Genomic DNA, 21,265 nt, shown 5'->3' with positions numbered 1-21,265 from the left:
CAGGTGGCAGGGGACTCCTTTATTGAACAGTACTGTAGGCAGAAGATAAGGCAACAAGGCAGTATTTCTATAATGTTAGTATACTCCCAAGGTAAAGCCAAGGAACAAGCTGTTGTTTTTATAGGAACTCCTGCACCATGTCCCCCCAACTCCATGTACAAGCGCTGGAGGTGGCCACGTTCGGCGAGGAAGAGGCAGGTGACAAATGGCTTGTTGTGTCTTCATCACAGCTGGTTTGCAAACTGGATGCCTGGCTCCTGAGCACTGGTTCTGCTGACCGAGAGGAGCCCTTCAGTGTTCATAACGCTTGGTGCATAAGGCCAGACATATGCAAGGACCCCGATTTCAGATTTACTGTTAACCAATCAGTAGTCTAGAAAGCCTGTCTCTTGTTGAACCCGGGTGATAGGTGAGCATGCTCACCTGACTCCTTCAGATGCCTTGACAAGACTACTTCATGACCCTGTTTTCAATTTTATTCAAGAAAAAATGTGAGCCCGGAGCTGTGCTGTCGTAATTGCCACAGCTGCATCTTTCAACTTGAAGTTGCTTTTAACATTCCCAGCAGGGACCTTGTGTCCTTCGAGATTAGCCGAATGTTTGCTCAGCTGTTAAATACCTCCCTGTGTTTTTTTTTCTTCCTAATTTAATATTGTTCTAAATAGGACCCTGTGTAAAGTAAAAAGTGTATACTATTTATAGATTCAAAGCTTCCTTTGAGCTCCTTGAGGGTTAAGTGGCATTTAGTCTAATGATATGCAAATATTTTACTATTTCAAATTTTCAGCTACAACCATTGGTTTGAGTAAATGTTCCCATAATCAAGGTCCATATAAAATGTTTCTCTGTGTAAGCTTAGTCCGTGGACGATTTTCTTTCAGGAGAAGTCTTCAGGCAGATTAGTTATAACTTCAAAGTACTGAAAAACAGAGCCACTGGGAGGAAGGAAAAAATAAATCAGGTCAGTGACTATTTTTAAAATTAAAGGCTTATTTTGAAGGACTATTGAACCTGAAAAGCTGAGCAAGGGTTAAGACATAATTGTGCTAACTCATTTTTTCTACCTGATTTCTATTATTATTATTATTATTTTTTGTATTTTTCTAAAGTGAGAAGTGGGGAGGCAGAGAGACAGATTCCTGTATGTGCCTGACCGGGATCCACTGGCATGCCCACCAGGGGGTGATGCTCTGCCCATCTGGGCCACTGCTCCGTTGCAACCAGAGCTATTCTAGTGCCTGAGGCAGAGGCCACAGAGCCATCCTCAGCGCCCGGGCTAACTTTGCTCCAATGGAGCCTTGGCTGTGGGAGGGGAAGAGAGAGATAGAAAGGAGGGGGGGGGAGGGGTGGATAAGCAGATGGGTGCTTCTCCTGTGTGCCCTGGCTGGGAATCGAACCCGGGACTCCTGCACACCAGGCCAATGCTCTACCACTGAGCCAACCAGCCAGGGCCTCTACCTGATTTCTAGAGTCTAGGTTTTTCCAGGTTAGTGAAAAGCTGTTACTGGAATCAGGTGGTCATGACTTGCATTTGGGGTTGACTGAGATGCGTGAGATGTGAAACTCACACTTTATCATCCTCATTCTCTGATTCATCTCATCAGAAGTTAGTTTGGGGTATGGGTATCCCTTAAGCTAGTGGTTTCCAACCTTGGTTCTTCCCTGGAGTAATCTGGGAGCTTCAAGTCCGATTTGGATTGGGTTGGCCTGGACAGCAGGACTTTGGCAAAGTTGGCCAGGTGATGTCACCTGCAGCCAAGGTTGAAAATCACTGCAGACTGAGAGGGACTGCTGGACGTTGTTCGTCCTTAGCAAAGACTCAAGTGTGGGATCGCTAGGGACCTGTGAAAGGGGAGGCTCAGAATAGGAGGGAAGGTCAGTGGGTAAGATGTTTGTCCGAGGCAATGGGAGGGTGGACGGAGGTGGCCAGCCATCACAGACTGGTGGGAGCTGGGGAGGAATAGGATTTCCCACAAGGATGATAAAGGGGCTAGAGTTTCCAGAACTTACCAGATGGCACGCTTATGTCACAATTGTATTGCCTTTACTCCTAGGCTACACAGTATCAAGCAAGTTCCTGTTACTTGTAACCAGTTAAAGTATATTTCCAATTGGCTAGAGGCACTTAACTTAAATAATAGATACTGACTTTCTCTTGAGTTAAAATTCAAGAGAAAGTGTTGCCTTCTTACCACTTGGCTCCTCTCTGGGAAGTGGGGACTTTATCACACACCCCCCCCCCCCGCCCGCCCCAGCACTGCCACCTGGCCCAGCCCTTTGTCGCCCGTGCTGCTGCTCCAAGCGCAGTTCCCCGAGGACAGAGGAAGCGCAGTCCGAAGCAGGCGGATAATGAAAGGGTTCCCCTAGCTCGCTCCTTTCTTTGATGTGGGAGAACTTTCTATCAGCAGGATGACAAGAGAACATTCTCCACTTTCCTTTTTGTGGAACTGTGGAACTGGCATCCAATGTAATTTGGATTAAAAAGCATTTCAGAAGTGGGCACTGCTGGGCTTCCAGATATGTGAGCCCCATAAGGCGAGCTTCTTTACTATTGTTAGTTTTATTTCAAAGGGGGAAGAAAGAGAGGAAAGCAATTTTCTCAGAAGCTTTTTAAAGAAGACCTGTTTGAAAGAATGCCAGATCTTCCCCAAACCCACTTGCATTTCACCCCAGGGGTTTCCTTCTGTGCACAGCATCTCCTGTGTTTGGTAATTAGCAGTGTGTGTTTCTAAGGGGGTCGGCGGCCACTGTCTTCATATCTTAACCCTGTGCTATACTCAGCCGAGCTCCTGGGAGGGGAGACCAGGAATGTTTTCTCGGACTCAGCTGGGAAAAGACTCCACATAAAAACACGTCATGGGATCTTAGAACCATCGATGGGCCTATCCCCAATAGACCAAAAGAGTTTCAGAGGATGTCAGTAAACCCACAGGTCTCTGTCACCCAAGTAGCAGCCCTCTTCCTCCCTGTCCCCGCAGGAGTGAGGGCGGTGTGAGCTGCTGACTTACAGAGATAAGGTCGAGCACTATCGTTCCAGTGTTTTCGGTGTCCAGCTGCTTAAATATCCCTGTGGAGGAAGAAGAGCAGGATGTCACAAATGAGTGAGCTGCTGCAGGGGTCACATTATCTCATCCCCCTGTCGGGTGGCTGGTTCATTAAATGGCACAAGCAATTATTTCTTCCCTCCCCGCCTCCCCAAATTAAAGAGGAAGGATCCCCATTTTCAACCGGACAGGCATGCCTCTGGTTCCTGCAACCAAGAGGACCGAGAGGTCTTCCCCAGACAGCCACTTACTGAAGAGTGTTTCCAGTCGAACCAGACACCGAACAAAATTATCGAAATCGATGATGAGATCATCATCCGCAAAGCGAGCCACGATGACCTGGTGGAGTTGGCAAGGCAGCTTGAAGCCTGAAGACAAATGAACAGGCAAACCAGTTGCTAAGGGTGAGACTACCCTGGAGCTCGGGTCACAGGTAACCACTGTGGCAGTTTAAATGACAGATATAGACTGCTTTTGTCCCTTGGCTGCTCTCCTGTGAGGCTGATTTATTTTGTAAAGCCAGGGCCTTTTGCCATTGTTTCCAAACTGTCCCCCTTCACCCTGCCTGGCTCCTTACTGGCCAACATGGAAGACTTGTCCTGTCTGTTCCCATTTCTGTGGTCTCACCACTGCAGGTGACAAACCACCCGTGTTCTCCTTGTTTTCCTTGCATCATCTTGGAGACTAGATCCTTCTTGGATGTATAAACTGTTCATGGACAACTAATATTATTTCTTTCTTTTTCCATAGTAATAGAATTTTTGATGGATGTGGGCTGCCTAGAATCAAGGCTGCATCTCCCAGCACCCCTTGCAGCCATTGGAGGCCTGTGACTCAGCTCTAGCAGTGGCACGTGCGCAGAGTGACGTGTGCCCTTAAAGGTAAGGAGCCCCTTTGTCCCTGCTCCTTCATCAACCCGTCCTAGGTCCCCTGGACAAGGACGACATTCTAAGGGCTGGTGACACAACGTGACAGAAGAAGCTGGGTCTGGCAGCAGAAGACACCATCCCAGACTTGAACTTCTTGAACTTGGATTGTTCAGTGAGAAAAAGATATCTTATTGGAGCCAGTCATTTGGGGTCTTTGCCACAGCCAATAGTGAATGAAGAGGACGTGTTTTTCCTGAACCAGCACCTGCTTGCTGCACTCTGTATCTTATTGTGTGTGTCACACACTCTATAAGTAAGACAGAAGAGAACACGGTGGCAAAGCCTTACCTGCTTCTTCTAGTGCTTTCCTCATCTCATAGGAGTTCATGGTACCAGACCTGTCCACATCGATTTCCCGGTAAATTTTCTGGAACATGTGAAATAGTTATGAGAACCTATGACTCCAAAGCAAGGCAGGTGGTGGGCTACCTCTGTGGCCTTCTGCCGAGCTGGGATGGAATCTTTCCAGCCCCGTGTTTCTGGTTTAGCCTTGGAAGAATCACCATATAGCTAATCACCTTCAATAGTTGATATAGTACTTGGCCTCTCTGTGTGAGCTGGTTTGTAAGTCTGCCCATCACATCAACTAGGCAGCTACCGTGGGCCCATGTTATTGTCTTATGTATGTTTACACTCAAGCTGTTCAAATGACTCCAATTCTGGTCCATACGATGAAGGCAAGGAGCAGATTGCTTAACTTGCCAAGTCTCTTGTCTTGTTCTCTGTCTTCACTCTGAGCGCCATGGTGATGAAGGCCCACCCCTGTAAGTGCTCCTCCCCCTCCCAAAGAGCTGCTGCATCGGACCCTGGACACTGATCCCCGCCCGTGCCGTCGGGCCCTCCTGGGTCTTACTTGGTACTTCTGAATCTTTGTCCAGAGAATGTAGAACTCCTTCAGGCCCAGCTTCCCGCTCCCGTCGGACTGCCTTTGGTCAAGGAAAGCTCCCGCGGTCTGAGCTAGCGCAGGCGCAGTGCCGCTGGCCGGTCCTTGCCACGGGATGTTCTGGTAGCCGCAGGGGAACGCCCGCAGCAGGGCCCTCCGCTAAAGGTGGGCGGGAGGGCCAGATAGAGCCCTCCTGCTCCCAGAGACCCTGCGTGCCGTGGGGACCCAGATCCTGCTAAAAAGGAACTGCCGGATGACACGCAGAGAGAGGGCTTCAGGTGACCCCTAGTGGCTTGCCAATTTGTGGAGTATCATTGGGTGCATTTCTAAGAGGCCTTTTCTTGGCCAGAGGAAACAGATTCGTATCAGAAAACCGTAGTTTAGGGAATGCAGTTGACCTTTGACCAACATGGATTTGAATTGTGTAGGTTCATTTATATGTGGAATGTTTTCAATAAATACGTACAATACTATATATGTATTTTCTCTTATATGATTTTCTTAATAACATTTTCTCTAGCTTACCTTTCTGTAAGAATATAGTCTAGAACACATATAACAGACAAAATATGTTAATCAACTGTTTATATTATCACTAAGGCTTCCGGTCAACAGTAGGCCATTTGTAGTTAAATTTTGGGATAGTCAAAAGTATACAAGGATTTTCGACTATGTAGGAGGGTCAACTGTATTGTCCTACAGGAAGCAGTGGAAACTGTCACCCAGGGAACAAATCCAAGCTGCTTAGGGCAGAGAATGGTGGGCTTGCTGTCAGAATTTCCTGCTCCAGCCCCAAGATCGCGGGCTGAGCTGCCCTCCAAGCCCATGCAGGTAACCAGGGCGTGTGCCATGTGGCTCTCTCTCATCTGAAGCGACACATGTTCCCTAGGAAGGGAGGTCAGCCCTGGACTTTCTGGAGGGCAGTGTGTCTGAACCTCGGCAGGGTGAAGTTCCCACCCCCGGCCCGTGTTCGCTGGAGCAAGTTAAAGGATACGTCCAGCATGTCAACCATGATTTTGCAGGTCTCAATGCTGAAGCCATCTGACTTGATGTCTTGGCCTAGGAGACAAGGGAAGTGTCACAGGAAAGACTTCCAGAGCCGCACTATACAAAAGCACTTTCTACGATGATGGCAGGGTAATGTCTGCACCTTTTGATATGGTAGCCACTTAAATTATTTTAAAGAGCCATATCTAGCTACTGGCTACGGTGTTGGGACAGTGCAGTGGTGTCACACTCATCGTGGATGAACAGGGCTTTCTTAAGTGCTTTCAAAATACAAATATTGATCGACTTACGACCTATGCAACTTACAACCATTCGACTTTACGACCACAATCACTAGCCATGACTGCTCCGCATCTGGCAGTGCAAGCATTGCCCAGCTGGGCCTATGACAGTGCAGACCAGCATCCGGCAGCACTACCATCTCTGCGTGCACCATTTCAACTGTTATCCCAGACTCGGTACAGCAATTTGTGTTTTGTGTCTTGGATATTTTTCATCAGACCCCTCCCAAGATGTCTACCAAGAGGAAATTGTCTTTGCAAATATTAAACCAGTTGTACCGGTAATGCAGTGTTTTACTTAAACCTGATGAATGTAAAAATAAGAAACAAAATGGTGTAGAGATGATACAAATGGCATAAAATGAACAAAGAAAATTATGATATATAACAATAATGAAAGAAAATTATGATAAAATATGACTTAAAGATTTTTATAACATCATTTCACAGTACTATACATATAGCCTACTCAACTTACGACCAAATCATGTTACAACCGGTCTGTCAGAACCAATTGTGGTCTTAAGTCGAGCACTAGCTGTAAGTAAAAGGGTGATAAATGACTGTCTTTAAGTGCTCTTGGGTGCAAAATCACCTGTGGTTATCAGGCAGGGAAATGAAAAGTGGGGGCAGGTGAGTCCATCGAGGCTAGGACCCAGCAGAAGAGGCTCCCTTCAACTGACTGCAGGCACTGATGGAGTTGTGTCCCCGCTGGGTGAGACACCTGATGACCGGAGACACTGTTCTCTCCCAAGTGAGTCCTGTCTCATTGGTGTCCAGCAGGTTGTGGTAAGATCCTTGTCACAATGTGAGTCTGCCTCCCATAGACTTCGGGAGAAGCCCACCCTTTTTAGCATGTGCTTGTAGAGGTTATAACCTGACCCGTGTCAAAGCTGCCAGTCTGGGGCCCGACTCCTTCTCGGGTATAGGCAGGAGGCTGTGTGTGGGGCCCGTGGGCAGGCAGGCATCGCCAGGCAGCAGGGGGGAGGGCACCAAGCTCAAGCACGGAGGTAGCAGAGAGCAGCTGAATCCAAGTCTGCCCACCCCCACCCTCCATCAACGGGGAAACAGTGAGGCTTCAGTCAGCTCGGGCTCTGCCAGTCACACAGCTGAAGACCCCTGTGACCTCACTTGTGCCTGGCAGCCTCAGGGGCAAACGCCACCTCTTGTTTGCACCCCAGATTGGAGGAGGGAGGGCAAGGGCCAGGGAGGGCCTGCTCAGGAGAAGCCCTGCCCGGGGCTGGCCATGCCAATGCCTTGGCGGGAGCTCTGTGCCTTATAGGAGCGCTAACAGCCATTTGGTGCCTGCAGGGCAGGAACCAGTTACCCAGTTATCTATGGCACCTGAGAGGTATGCAGGGGCCATGCCCGCTGGTCCGGGAGACCTCGCTGGTCCTGGACCCCTTTCAGCCCCAAGAGGACTTGCTCTGTCTCCTGGGGTTAGTCCGGAGGCCGCCTGTGAAGTCTGGGACTTCTAGAGATGGCCGCAGGGCTGATATCAGGACAGGACAGCATACCGATTTGTTTCTGAGCCAGGCTTGTAACTTCTGACCTTGTACAAACCCTGCTTGGTGAACTGCCATCCATCAGAGGCAGCTCTTCTGACAGTCTGAGGGGAAAAAATATATCTGTCGTGTGTGTGTGTGTGGGCATGAGTGTGTGTACGCATGTATGTATGCATGTGTACATGTAAGTGTGTACGTGAGTATGTGAGCGTGCATAATATATATATTATACATACACACGTGTGTGTGTGTCTCCCCCTTGTGGTCTTTAACAGCAAGAGACGAGCAATCAATCCTCTGCTATCTTCTGCTTTAGAAATGATTCCACGCTGAAAGGCCATGAGAAGCACGGCTCTCCAGCGACTTCTCTTCTCTCTGCCCAGTTTTGTTCATTCTCTGTGGGAGCCCCACTGTCTGGGCCCAGAGCTGTCATTTTTGGAGCTGTGACGTCACTTGCCTGGTCCGTTGGCTCAATTGAAGTGACATTTCTCCCGGTGAGGAGTGGGTCAGATTAGGCTCATTTAAACACAGATTTGGGAGATGAAGCTTTTTAATGTCATTCCCTTGGTTTGAGTATACAATGGTCTGTTTCTTTGTCCATTTTGGCTATTGAGAGATAGGTGTCATCACCCTCTTAAGGATTTCCTACTAAGTACAGCCAGGGCACACAGGGACGTGGGGATGCTTCCCGGCTCTCATCTTCTGGGGTGACTCAACCTTTTCTTACCATTACTCATCATAATAGCCACCATTTCTGGGGTACAGGCTTTGTGCTAGGCAGTTCTACATGTTAGCTCATAAAAGGCCCAGCCATCCTTAAGAGGGAAGTAGTAACATGACTATCCTGCAGGTAAGGAAACAAAGTCAGGAAGGTTCTATGACTTGGCTTAGATCACAGAGCTAGTACGCAATGGAAACCTGGATGTGACTTTGACGTCTAGACTTCGGGAACTTCTAGTCTTTTGAAACGCACATCACATAGAACTTCTTTCATCCAATTCTTTGGTGGTGGCGGTGGCAGTGGTGGGTGACATTCACAGGGGAGGAGGGCTAGATGGTTCAGCCACAGCAGCTGAGATGTGGCAAGGGAAGGACTCCCATGTTCCCTCCCGGCTGCAGGGGAAGGAGCAGGATGAGGGATTTGCAAGGAGAGGGTACTTACGCTTGGCGAGAACTCTTCTCAGGATTGTCTGCAACTCAAAGGCAGAGATCTCTGCATCCTGTGGACATGCAACCAGAGCATCATATCAGCCCCTAGGTCGCATGGTGCACGGAGCTGTTGTGTACTGGATGCCCGCTCTGGCCAAGCTCTGTGTGCCATGCACTCAGCAAGTCTGGTTGGGGGGGGGGGGTCTGTGCATATGCATTTCTAACAAATGCAAAGCCCCCAGGAGACGCTGCTGCTGTCCCCAGACCCTGTGGTCTAGACACAGTGTCTTCATGTATAATGCACACCAGCTAGAATTCATCCAACAGGACTTTGCAGGAGAGAATATAAAGAATAAATTCTCCACTCTCCCCACGTTTGTGGTCTTGGCTTAGTTCTCTCACACCATCCCTCCCACCAGCATGCTTTCCTCATCCTTCAAAAGTCAGATCTGGCTTTCTGCAGGGCTGGTTAGAACCAGCTGTCCTAACAACGGGCCCAATACTTTCTCTGTGGCCCCTTACACCAGGGCTTCTCAGAAGTTGTCCCCGGGTCTCTATTCACTCCAGTACATTGTATCATTCCTATACATTGTATAACTGTGGGAGGAGCCCCATAGTTTAAGAGCAAGGTAGGCGTAATAACTTTGTAGCCAACTGAGGCCTAAATGGCTGAGAGATCTTTCTTTTTCTTTTTTTTAAAGAACAGGGAAGTCTAATACTGTGTTTTAAGTTGCTTGCATTCTCAAAATTTAAAACCCTTCCATTTCCCCAAGTATTGTGGAAATCAAGGACTGGGTTGAGTTTCATGTTTAAGGTTGAATGGAACAGAAAGAAATAGGGTGAGGCCAAGAATCCTAAGGCAGGAGGAGCAGAGCCAGAGCTGACCATGAAAACGGAAGGGTCCATGACGGGCAGGAGACTTGGGGAGGACGTGGGCCAGAGTCCCATTTGCGATTTCTCTTGGCTTCTGTTCAGTCTGTTTTCTCTCCCCTTTAAACTGAAATCCCCTTGAGGACAAAACCATCTCTCCCTTCGTATCAACCAGGGCGCGTTACAGAGAGATCTGGGAGCACCTACCTCCCCGGCCAGCTGGGCAAACAGCTTCTTGAAACCAGCATCAATGTCGTCCTCGCTGACATCGATCTGGGAGGTGAGACACAAGTGACAGACCACAGATCAGAAGCGGGTGACAGGCAGGGTTCTGCCCTTCCCTGGGGCAGCCCCCGCCCATCACAGCCCCCTTCTCCACCTCACTTGTGGGCCTGAACAGTCAGGTTTCTGGGATTGAGGGAAAGGAAAGTGTACAGACTTCATAAATATTTCTTTTTCCTGGTTCAAGTCCATGAGAGGGAAGATAAATTACGTGGGAAGGAGTTCTCTAATTTCTCACATATGTGGCTTCTCTAACATTCAACCAACATGGCCTTCCATGATCTCTAATGGGGATTCAGAAGCAGAAGACTGGCTGGAATGTTCTGGAAGGATTTTGACAGTGGCTGGTGAGCACAGCCCATGAGGACCTTTGAAACCATGCAGTCTCTTGAGAAGGACACAGGACAAGCACGGGGCTTCAGCAGCTGGGGCGTCAGCAAGGCCCAAGGCCCTTTGGGTTCTGGGACAGTGGTAAGAGTTCCCTCCTCTGTTTGTGGGGTTTGCCTCCCTCGACTTTGGACTTGCTGTGACTGAGCCCTGCCTGAGATTCCTGAGTCGTGTCTGTCACAGCCCTTCAGGATTGATTACTGAGTCACAATGCCTGGGTGACCTCAGAAATCTGGGCACCCAGCACTTTGATTTTATAGAGAAAACTGATGCCCAGAGAGGGGGGTGGAGAGATATTTATACCAATCAGCACAGCACCTGTGGCCTGTCCTACCCAATACCCCACGTGCACACAGGCTCACTCGCCCTGAGGCTGCCCAGCGCAGGCTGTGTTCTTAGTCTCCAGCACGGAGTCCCGGGGGCCTCCTAAACCCTGGGGATGACTTTTGCTCCTCTGTTCTCGGGGTGGTCCCAGACAAGTGAGTGAATTCAAGGAACTCCAAGTACCTCGTCAGGGTTGCCCTCGATCTCATCATCGACAACTCTGGAAACAGAAGGAAATCGTGTGTTACTGGAAGGGATGTGGGGGGTGAAGGACAGGTTGCAGACATCAGAGTTAAAATAGCAGTGTGGTGTGAGGTCCAGTGTGGGGCAGGCAGAATGGACTTCTCTGTGTCTCTAGTTTCCCTCATGTCCCCTGTGTAGCAGAAGTCAGGGAGGAAATTATCCTAGAAAGAGTCATGGCCAAACAACTTGGGGAGTCAGAGATTTCTTTGTGCGTTTGCTGGGTTTTGGTCATCAGCCAGCACAGCGCCCCCTGCAGCACTGTGCTGGTACTACCGACAGCTCACTTCATTACCTGGCTTGTAGGAGTCACTTTTCAGTTCCATTCAAAAACACCCTGGGGCCTCATAGATTTTTCACACTGAGAACCACGCAATGTACATGTTGCCTACTTGCCCTTAGGGCTGGAGAGGGAGGCCTGTGTGTGATTCCACTTGGACCTGGGGCTGTGGTTAGTTTATCGCGTGCACCATCCTGTGTGCGGGCTGGTCCTTCTGCTCCATAGAGGGGGTACTAAAGCTTAGGAAGGTCTTCCTAGGCCCTCTGGGATCTTAATCGAGGCCCCCAAGAGTCCTGTCAGAAGTCCCAGTGCTTCAAAGAAGAAAGGATAAGGACCTGTAGGTGCTGACAGTTGGAGTCAGAATTAACATCCTGGGACAATGAAGTCAGACACCTTTGAGGACTCGGAGATGCCCCGTCATGGTAGGAATCTCACCCTGGGAAGCAGGAGAGTGGAAGGGGTTGAAGCTTCCCAGCTTTCTCCAAATGGTGGGACTGTTCACATCTGGTCTAATATATAGATCATTACATGGAAAATAATGTGATCATTCAATGAAATTTGGTTCTGCCATTGGTTCCCGTTTCTAACAAAACATACTCTGAGTAGCTATTTCCTTTGCTTTCCTGAGGATAGCACTAAAAGTTCTCCCATAGAGCAAACCCCCACGCTAACCCTTTGAAGCAGGCAGGTATCACAGAAAAAGATACCGACGTTCAGAGAGTAAAAGCTCTGTGTGGGACAGGCTAGCGACAGGAACAAGAAGGCAAAAGGACCTACTGGTAGTCAGCTTTCTTCTCAGAAAAGACCCGGACACAGAAGTCCCCGTCCTTGTTGGGCTCGAAGGTGGAAGGCACGATGATGTACTCCCCGGGGGGCAGCTTGAAGCGGTTGAGCACCTCCCGCAGGTTGATGAAGGTGTCCGACCGCTCCCTTGCTCGGTGGGTCAGGAAGAAATTTCTGCTGAGGTGGATGTTGGTCTGTCCCATCAACTGATGAACAAACAGAAACAAGTGCGAGTGGAGGGCGGGAAGAGCTCCACATCAATGCCATTGTCATGCATAGAGATAAAAGGATGACAGGGACAACTCTGCATCATTGAGGTAAAGAGCCAACTTTCTACCAAAGCAACAAACCCAGAGGCACATGCAACAGGGGGCCCCACATTCAGCCAACTCTGCTGAGATGTCCCTTTCTCTAAGGGACTCTCGGGGACATTTATTGTCCCCATGGCAGGAATCTGTTCAGATGGCAGAGCTGAGAACTGGGTCCAGGGCTCGTCTGTTTTAACAGCACTGCAGGACTCAGCGAAGAGCCTTCTGTGGTCCTGGGACCACAGACTGTCTACCCAGCACTAACTGGCATACGGCCTTCGCCAGGCCTCGGGGAGATACCCTGCCCAGAGCTCGCACCAGCGGGATCCAGGATCTGAGCAAGCTTGCCAGGGCCTGGAATGGCCGGGACTCATCCTTCCTAGCCACCAGCCCTTGCCCACGTGTCACAAGAGCCCGAGCTGACAGTCTAAGCCTTTACATGCTGGCAAACCTGAGCCCCGGGACCAGGGGCTGACACCCCTCAGACGTACCTCCTCCGGAACCTGCAAAGATAAAGGAGTACATGCTTAATTCTGATTCTGGGACAAGGATGTGGGCAGAATGCCGCCATTGTGACTGTTGCCTTTGGTATCCCTTTTCTCTGTAGCTTCAGCGATATTAACTAAATCAACACAGTAATCATTTCCCAAGGAACCTAAAGTGTCCAGGGCAATGGACTGGGCAATAATGTGGATAAGCCCTGATCATTCCCAAGGTATAGAGCATAAAACAGAGTCATGGAGCTTTGAAGTGACCTGTCTAAGGTCACCCAGCTGGCCATTGCAAAGCCTACACCCACCTCCCACCCTGGACCGCACGGCCCTGCTGTAGGAGGAAGCCGCCCAGCCAGGCGGGCACACTCTGGCCTGGGCGCCAGTGGCCTCAGTTCGAGGCTTCTGTTGGCCACATCCAGTCTGTATATCCCTGGGAAAGTCATTTCCTCTTTCTGCCCTCAGCTTCCTTATCTCTATAATGGGGCCAATGAGCACACAGGTTCTTCTCAGAGGCTTTTCCTGTGAGTGCTGTGCAGGCACCCAGGTGCTTGGGGGAGGGCGGAAGCCCTGGTAGATGCTCATTTCCATGGTGTGAACCCCCCTCCCCTCGTGGCTGTTTTCAGGCTACTGGGTGGCCTCTCTAGATGTGAAGCTGGGAGGAGATGAGCCTCGAGAGCTGCTCCAGCATCACTAGGTTCACCAGTCACGGCCAAGTGCACCCTCTCCAGCCGCTCAGAAGTCTTCCTTGTCCCCATTTCTCCCTCTGCACACCCAAGGTTATGCGAAGCTCTGTTCTCTGCTACAGAGAGGAGTGGGGGAGGGACGTCTGGGGGCCCAGCATGCTGGGTCAGTCTATTGTCTCCGCCCCCCACACACTCCCCAGAGGGAGGTGACCATCATGTGGCTGTCCTCAAACTATGCCGAGCTAGACTTTGCTCTAAGGGGTGCGGAGAAAGGAGGGCATGCGAGCAGAGCACGTGTCTGTGTGGGAACAGGGCCCCAGCCAGCCGGGCCCCATTTTTCCCTGTCCAGGCCAGCACCTGTGCTGGGCTCCGCCCTGCGGCACAGCTGGCTCAGTTCCTGTCCTCACGACATTTCCTGATGTGGTCCAGGGTACCCTGCTCTCAGCTCAACTTGTCTCTGTTGTTTAGACATTGGTGGGCCAATGAGAGTGCCAGGCCTGGGGGGGGGGCAGTGGGCTGTAGAGGTCCAGCCAAGGGCTTGGGACCTCCCGGTGACACAGTGCCACTGCAGGGACCTCCCTGTGTCTGTGTTCCTTGGCCACACTCCCTGTCTGGGGTCCCTTCTCCAGCTCTGCCTCTGGGGGTGTCCTGGCTGGCAGGCTGAGGGAGGGACGCTGGAAGGGATGGCGGCCCCTCCCTCACCTCATAGATGCCGAAGCCGATGGTGTGCATGTCCTCGCCCATCTTCCGCTGCCGCCGCCGGTGCTTCTGGATGAGACCTACCAGGAAGGTGCAGCCGCTCTCCCCGTCCTCCTGGTCCTCGTCCTCCTCCTCCAGCTTGACCAGGTACTGAGGGTTCATCCAGAACGTATCTGAGGCCAGAGAGGGGCTGGGGTCCGTCACTGGGGACACAGGAGCCCAGCCGGAGCTGGTGGCAGGGGGAGGAGGCCTTGTCTCTGGGGGTGGGGAGGGGAGGAGGGAGCCGATGGCGACCCTGGGGTAGAGGAAGGTGGAGTCGAGATGCGAACTGGTCAGCAGCTTTGCAGGGTGGGAAGAGGCCACAATGAGCTGTGGACATTGGATGGCCTGCACTTCTCTGAATCTCATGGGACCTAAATTAGAAACTCCCCTGTAGCTCCCTCTCGCTTGCCCCAGGTCGGCTAGTCTCAGAGATCGGAGATTGTGGTCACCCGGGAACAGGGTGGTTAGAGCTGCGACCCCCAGGGCCATCCAGACAGAAGAGTCAGGGAGGCAATGGAGGATGGACCAGAGGAGAAATAAACCTTCACTCTGATCTGAGCAGGGCCCGTCAGCATTTGCCAAGGGCTGAATTTGGCACTAGGGTTGCTGGGCAACAGCCAGGGCCTGGACATGCGGAGGCCCAGGGGCTGCGGTTCCCCTGCAGGACGAGGCTGCTTGGGCCCAGGTGGATAACGGGGCCCAGGGCGGGAAGAAGGACTGAGCACTGCCTCCGTGGGTATGGCGGGGGGGCCATGGGACGGGGGCCTGGGGCCTGGAGAAGACACCCCAGGGACAGCAGACTTGGGTGCAGCCTGTGTGGGGAGGCAGGTTAGTACAGGAGGTGGAGGGGCTGAGAAAACAGTGGTGTTGAGATGGAGGCTCAGGGAGATGGCAGGCAGAGGCCCCAGTGGGTAGGCGCTGCCTCCCCTGGGCTGCTGGGCTGGGGTGCAGCCCCTCAGGGCAGGGCCTTACTCGGGTAGTTCCTGCAGCCCCCGGCTGTGGAGCCCCGCCTCCAGTTCCCATCCATCTTGGTGAGTTTCCACTTCTTGTAGGAATCACTGGTGAGGGTGTCCGGGGTCAGGTTGCAGATCTCCAGGCGTGAATAGTGCCTCAGGAAGTCACCGAAAGACATCCTGGCAAAGCAGGGACACGGGCATCCAGGTTACAAGAGGGCACACCGAGGAGCCTTGACCAAGGCCGGGCAGAGCAGCCCGGAGACGGTACGGGGCTGAACAGGTCACCAGACCCGCAATCGGGAGGCACAGAGTCCAGTCCTGGTGCTGCCACTTGCTAGCTGGGTGACTTTGAGTGAGTTACTTAAATCTCTCTGAAGCTCAGAACCCTCCTCTGTAAACATGGGAGCCCCGAGAGTGAAATGAGACAACATACGGGGCACTGGTTTGGTAAATGGCAGGTAGTCTACAGAGGGAGGTGCTCCACAGTGGCACCCACACACGCATGCGTGGGTCTACTGCGCTAAGGAGCAAGGACGCTGCTCAGCTCTCAAATCCCATGGTGGAGATGGACAAATTTAAGAGCTCTGAGAACGTTTTTGTTCAGGGTCTTACAGTGATTTAAAACAACAACAAGCCCTGGCTGGTTGGCTCAGTGGTAGAGCGTCGGCCTGGCGTGCAGAAGTCCTGGGTTAGATTCCCGGCCAGGGCACACAGGAGAGGCGCCCATCTGCTTCTCCACCCCTCCCCCTCTCCTTCCTCTCTGTCTCTCTCTTCCCCTCCCGCAGCCAAGGCTCCATTGGAGCAAAGATGGCCCGGGCGCGGGGGATGGCTCCTTGGCCTCTGCCCCAGGTGCTAGAGTGGCTCTGGTCGTGACAGAGTGACGCCCCGGAGGGGCAGAGCATCGCCCCCTGGTGGGCGTGCCGGGTGGATCCCGGTCGGGCGCATGCGGGAGTCTGTCTGACTGTCTATCCCCGTTTCCAGCTTCAGAAAAGTACAGGAAAAAAGGAAACAACAACAACAACAACAACAAAACCCCAATCCCATGCCCCCGGGACACAATACTCTCACTAATTTTCTAGTAGGGATCAGGGGCAGACACCTTTTCCCCCGAAGCCTCTAATAATCTTACCAGAATTCTCCATCTTCCTGCCGCAGGGTCAGCCGTTCCCTCTCCTCTGGGTCAACAGTGTTCCAGTTTGGGCAGCTGGAAAACCAAGTCATGGGCGGGGCATTAGAAACTACTGTTGGGTGATGACTCCTCCCCCAAACTGAGGACCAGGGACACTCTGTCTCATTCTGAGGGCCCAGACCCCAGAAAGGGAGGGAAGGGATGCACATGTGGCTAAGAGGTGCAGGGGGCAAGGTGAGAGGACGTGTCATTGGGGAAGACTGTAGCAAAGAAGAGTCCAGAAAACGAACACAGTCCATCAGAGAGACTAAGGAGCATCACTGCCCAAACTGAGCGAGGCTGGCAGCAACTTTAAGGGGCCGCTGAAATCAAGGAATAGCAGCTCGTCCTGGCCGCTGCTGCTGGTCTGGGGGCCCTGGCTGGGTCTCTCTGTCATGGGAGCGGGCCAGGGAGAGGTGTTAGCGCTGTAGGTGCTGGCCCTGGCAGAGGAGGGGAGGGTCACGGGAGATTCTACCCCAGACCCAGGTATAACAAACAGGCCTACCAGGAAGCCCTGGAAAGCGCTAAGGCTTTTCTCTGGTCTTAGGCACAAAGTTTACATCCTTGGAAGAGAACAAGTACTTGGGAGAAGAAAGGTGTATTTTTCCCCTGATGGTCCAATAGCAGGTGTATCGTAGTGAGGGAAGGATGAAGCATGAGGGATGAGAGGAATGAGCACCACAAGGGCTGGGCCTTATGACAAGGCTGGAATGCACTGGTTAAGTCTTAGGGGGCCACCTGCCCCACAGGTCCCACTCGGGCGGCCTGTGCTCTCGGAGCTTACTCCTCAGCCAGTGCCCCGTGCCTTCCCTTCACTTCCCCAGGGTCTCCTGGCAGGAGGCACCCCCCAGCCCCAGCTGCACCCCCTCACTTGTCATTCCACTTCCCGGTCCACTCCACCTCTCCCCAGGGATTTCGGATGCGGATCAGTTTCTGCAGGCTTCCTCTGCTCTCCACCTGCAGGAGGGGAGGCCGGTGGTGTTCAAACCAGACCCGCAGGGTCTCAGCCCAAAGCCTCTGTCTGCATGAGCCGAGGGGGTCGAGTCCATGTTAAAAGGGGGAAGGAGGAAAATCACAAAAACAGCAGAGCCTCCCTGCTGCCCAGCTTTGAGGGTTCCCAGGACCCTCCCCGTGGAGGACCTGGGCTCTTCAGCCTCTGCTGTGAGCCTGAGGCACAAATGCATTTATTCTAGGCTCTGCGTTGACCCTTCACCTCTGACCCTCAGTTTAGTGGACTATTATATGATGTACTTTTGTCGTAGGAGCTCAGGGAAACTTAGCACCTGTCAAAGGAACGCTGGTGATAAGCAAATGCATGACTCTTGATTGAATCCTGGATGGGGCGGGCACTCTGTAAAGGATACTTTTGGGGAAAATATAAACATGGACTATATATGAGATGATGTTATTGAGTTAGTGTTTATTTTCTTGGGCCTGACGAGTGTACTGGGATTATGGAAGAGAACTGAAGTGTCGTAACATTGGCAGGTTCTTTTCAAACGGCTTGGAAAAAAGAGTACCTACACAAAGAGGGACACCACAGATGTGGCAGGACAGCAATAATTGGTGAACTCAGGGCAATAGCATTTGCATGCTTACTGTCCTGTGTTTTCAACTTTTCTATAGATTTGACTTTTTTTTTTTTCCAAAATACAAAGATGTATGTGTGGGCAGTGGGAGAATAAAACAAAAATTCCAGGTAAAAAGAAAACCACAAAGCATATTAGAAGGCCTGAGGTCTGGTCTGGGTTTTGCAATTAACAGTGAACTGGGGCTGCTTAATAATACTTATAATAATCGTAACAACAACAGGAAGTACAGTTATGTACTTAGACACAATGTTTCAGGCACAGGCTGAGCACTTTATGTATATTGATAGGATCACCACAACAACCTTGCAATGGGTATTATTTTAAACTTAAAGATGAAAGGAAGTGGCAGAGTTTAAGTAACTTGCTGGGACCACACAACTGGCAAGAGGCAGAGTCAGATTTGAACACCAATTTGGGCACTAATCCTTTTGTTCGGTCAAACGTGGAAGCGCTGTAGACTCTACAGCGCTAGAGAATATGAAACGCCGTATGGACGTCAAGTATCCTTTCTATATCTCTAGCTGGTCCAGAAGGGTAACGTAGTTCTAAAACGAAGGAAGACAGCAGCGCCTGCAGCCTCACCCTGCGACCAGCAGAGGGCAGCGCGCGCCTGCAGACCCGAGGCTGCGGAAAGGGCCGGAAGAGTCAGACCCGGGAGTCCTTGCTGAACTTCAGGAATGCCTGGCCTATTACAGAAACAGCTGTGGGAACGCCGGTCAATCACAGGCAAAAATGCGCTTAGGCCATCGTGTTACAGAGAGAAAGACCCCTGAGAAGTACCTCCTCGGCTCCGGTGACAGAGTACGCGTGCCCCTTCACCAGCTTCTGGAATGTGACGGCCTCTGAGTCCGCAATGTTGGTGATCTGGAAACGCAGGGATGATCAGCCCGGGCTGTCGCGCCCTGCCTGCCCTCCAACCTCCCTCTCTTGCTCGCTTGCTCGGATCCGGATCTGACCAGCCCAGCTGGAATGCGGGGCGCACAACTGCGGGGCGTGGCCTCGGGGAGCGCGCGGAGCATCCCTGCATCTGGAGCATCTCCTGCTACCGCTCTCAGATGCTGAACGGCCATTGACAACCAGAGCACAAGCTAACCGCAATCACCCTCTGGGCGAGTGAGCGCCTTCACGAACAGGTGCATGGAGCATTCACAAATGTCTGCAGGTTGGGGAGGGCGGTGTTAGGGCACCGCATGGTAGGAGGGCTGGCAAGAGCCTGGGCCCAGACACCAGCCAGCCTCAGGTGGCCCAGCATGGGTTGTCTTGTTAAATTGGAAGATGGGCCATGAGTACAAAGGGTCTTTTGCCTCAACGTGATCTGCAGAAAGATCCTGCGGATTCCTGCCTGCAGTTGGACAGTGATATGGGCCCCAAGAGCCAGGGTTTCCATTCTCTGTCCCACAGGGAGCAGGTCCTGGGTAAGACAGGGCTGGGGAGGGAGCACAGCCTTCGCCTGGAGGCTCCTTGAAGACAGACCTCAGGGCCACCGCCCTTCCCCTGGTGAGGTTTGCCAGTAAGGCCAGGATGCGGACATGGTGCTTTCCATGCCTTCTGAAGTCTCCCCATGGCCATGAAACCTGAAACAGTGGAGGGGAGGCTGCTGGGCTCTGGGCACGGGCCTGAAAGATGAGGGGTCCTTCCCTTGGGACCAGGGGCCTCAGAGGGAGCCTCTGGTCTGGGGTGGTGACTCACAGGAGGCTGAGGGTGGAAAGCAGGCTGGAGAGGGAAGGGCTGGAGGTACCATCACCCCTTCAGTTGTACCCCAAACGCCTGGCTGTTGCCTAGCAACCCCTGGGTCCCAGATGCTGCTCAATAAGGTGGACAAAGGTGGGCTAATGCTGTAAATTGGGGCGATGGGTTTCCTGGGGCACTGTGGAGACTCACTTCAGCCAGAGCAGACCGGACGTGGGGTGGGGGTGGGGAGGCCGGCACTCACGTCAATGGAGCAGCCCAGCAGCGAGCCTTTCTGCAGAGCCTTCTGGATGATCTTGAACAGGTTGGGCGGGGCCTTCCTCAACTCGTACCACTCAGAGATGCCTCCCGTGAAGTCCTCGAAGCCCTCTGTGGTGGCACCCCCTGACAACGCTTCGTAACACCCGTTGATCCTATAGGACAGGACTAGATGATGTCGCCACCTGGTGTGACACTCCAGCCTCTCAACATCCTCTTCTTGAGCCTCCTTTGTTGGACACTCCAGGGACTCTCTGCTCAGATTCTCCTTGCCTTTGTCTCCAACTCAGGGTGTCCACAAGGGTAAGTTAATGTGTCCATAGTCACCATTTCCCTGGTACTTTGAATGACTTTTTAGAAATCTCAGAGAACCTGAGAGTTGGAAGCCCCTAGGTGATTATCTGGTCCAACCTCACATATTGATTCTTCCTGCTTCGTGACAAGAAAGGGGAGGCGTGCTATTTGGCATTTATAGCTTTGAAAAAGAAACAATTCCATAATGAAGGCACTTTCCAGGAGCCGAAGGCCATGTTTGGGGGAACTGGGCGTCCTGGGGTTTAGAAGTGGCTCTCAGGGCCCAGCTCTCGCGCCTAGCCCTCCTTCCTGGCAGGGGCTGTGAGAACAGAAATCCCCAATGCCTAAGAGCTGCTCATGTTAATGGACTGAACCCCGGCAGTGTGGCCAGGATGAGGCCATTCTGGGGCTGGGGGCTGATGAGGGCCTTTCTGTTGACAGTGGGCCATGTGGAGCACTGGACAACTGGATTCTGGGCCACGTGGGTGGGACACAGCTGGGAAGAATATGGGAAACCATTTCTAATCAGAGACATGATATGTTCTTGGTAAATTTCCCTAATTTTCATACCTCTGCAATGGATGGTTTTGCCCGTTGGCAGAAACTCTTTGCTAGATTTATCCGACAGTAATGTAATTTGACCTGCCAAGGTCCTTCTCAAAGCCAGCACTCAGGATCATGATCTGATCCTGTGCATTTGGTTAAAATTGCCATCGTGGTCATTTGTCAGTGCAAAACGAGGCCAGGCCCCCTGCATGCATGATCTTGAATCTTGAGCCCAACTTAGGCCAAAGTAGTCCTACAGCACAGGTCTTCTACTCAAAGTAGTCTGAATAGTTCCTTTTTCTTTCCCCTAGAATCCAGGGCAGCTGGGGACAGGCTGTCCCGGGAAAGGCATCCTCACTTACTTGGCATATGCCTTCTCCAGCAGGGCGCTCCAGAACTCACTCCCCTCCGCAGAGTGCACGAAGAGCAGCTCTCCGTCCTTGGTGGGCAGCCGGTCGTCCACTACCACCTCCACCCACTCGCCGTACTGCCAGAACTGGGGACAAGAGGAGAAAAAGGGGTGGCATGGGGTGCCTGGAGGAGCAGCCGGTGGCAGCAGGGAGACCCCCCA

General features: G+C 52.1%; 1 protein-coding gene across 1 annotated transcript in view; it reads right to left on the bottom strand.

Moving 5' to 3' along the window:
- Positions 1-21,265, bottom strand: part of CAPN2 (calpain 2) — a 47,264-nt gene continuing 25,999 nt past the window's right edge. Inside the window, exons 4-21 of the mRNA XM_066380862.1 lie at positions 21,057-21,190; positions 19,841-20,009; positions 18,688-18,771; positions 17,187-17,272; positions 16,277-16,351; positions 15,164-15,324; positions 14,153-14,322; positions 12,765-12,776; positions 11,960-12,171; positions 10,846-10,882; positions 9,877-9,942; positions 8,813-8,870; positions 5,851-5,915; positions 4,827-4,895; positions 4,262-4,340; positions 3,296-3,412; positions 3,009-3,067; positions 1-935 (exon numbers count right to left, since the gene is read on the bottom strand). Of these exons, the coding sequence (XP_066236959.1) occupies positions 912-935; positions 3,009-3,067; positions 3,296-3,412; positions 4,262-4,340; positions 4,827-4,895; positions 5,851-5,915; positions 8,813-8,870; positions 9,877-9,942; positions 10,846-10,882; positions 11,960-12,171; positions 12,765-12,776; positions 14,153-14,322; positions 15,164-15,324; positions 16,277-16,351; positions 17,187-17,272; positions 18,688-18,771; positions 19,841-20,009; positions 21,057-21,190 (1,677 nt within the window). The 3' untranslated portion in view covers positions 1-911. The remainder of the gene's footprint in view (positions 936-3,008; positions 3,068-3,295; positions 3,413-4,261; positions 4,341-4,826; positions 4,896-5,850; positions 5,916-8,812; positions 8,871-9,876; positions 9,943-10,845; positions 10,883-11,959; positions 12,172-12,764; positions 12,777-14,152; positions 14,323-15,163; positions 15,325-16,276; positions 16,352-17,186; positions 17,273-18,687; positions 18,772-19,840; positions 20,010-21,056; positions 21,191-21,265) is intronic.

This window comes from Saccopteryx leptura, chromosome 1 (assembly GCF_036850995.1).
Source record: "Saccopteryx leptura isolate mSacLep1 chromosome 1, mSacLep1_pri_phased_curated, whole genome shotgun sequence".
NCBI classification, from domain to species: Eukaryota; Metazoa; Chordata; class Mammalia; order Chiroptera; family Emballonuridae; genus Saccopteryx; species Saccopteryx leptura.
Note: the sequence above shows the minus strand (reverse complement) of the source record. Positions and strands in the feature narration are given on the sequence as shown.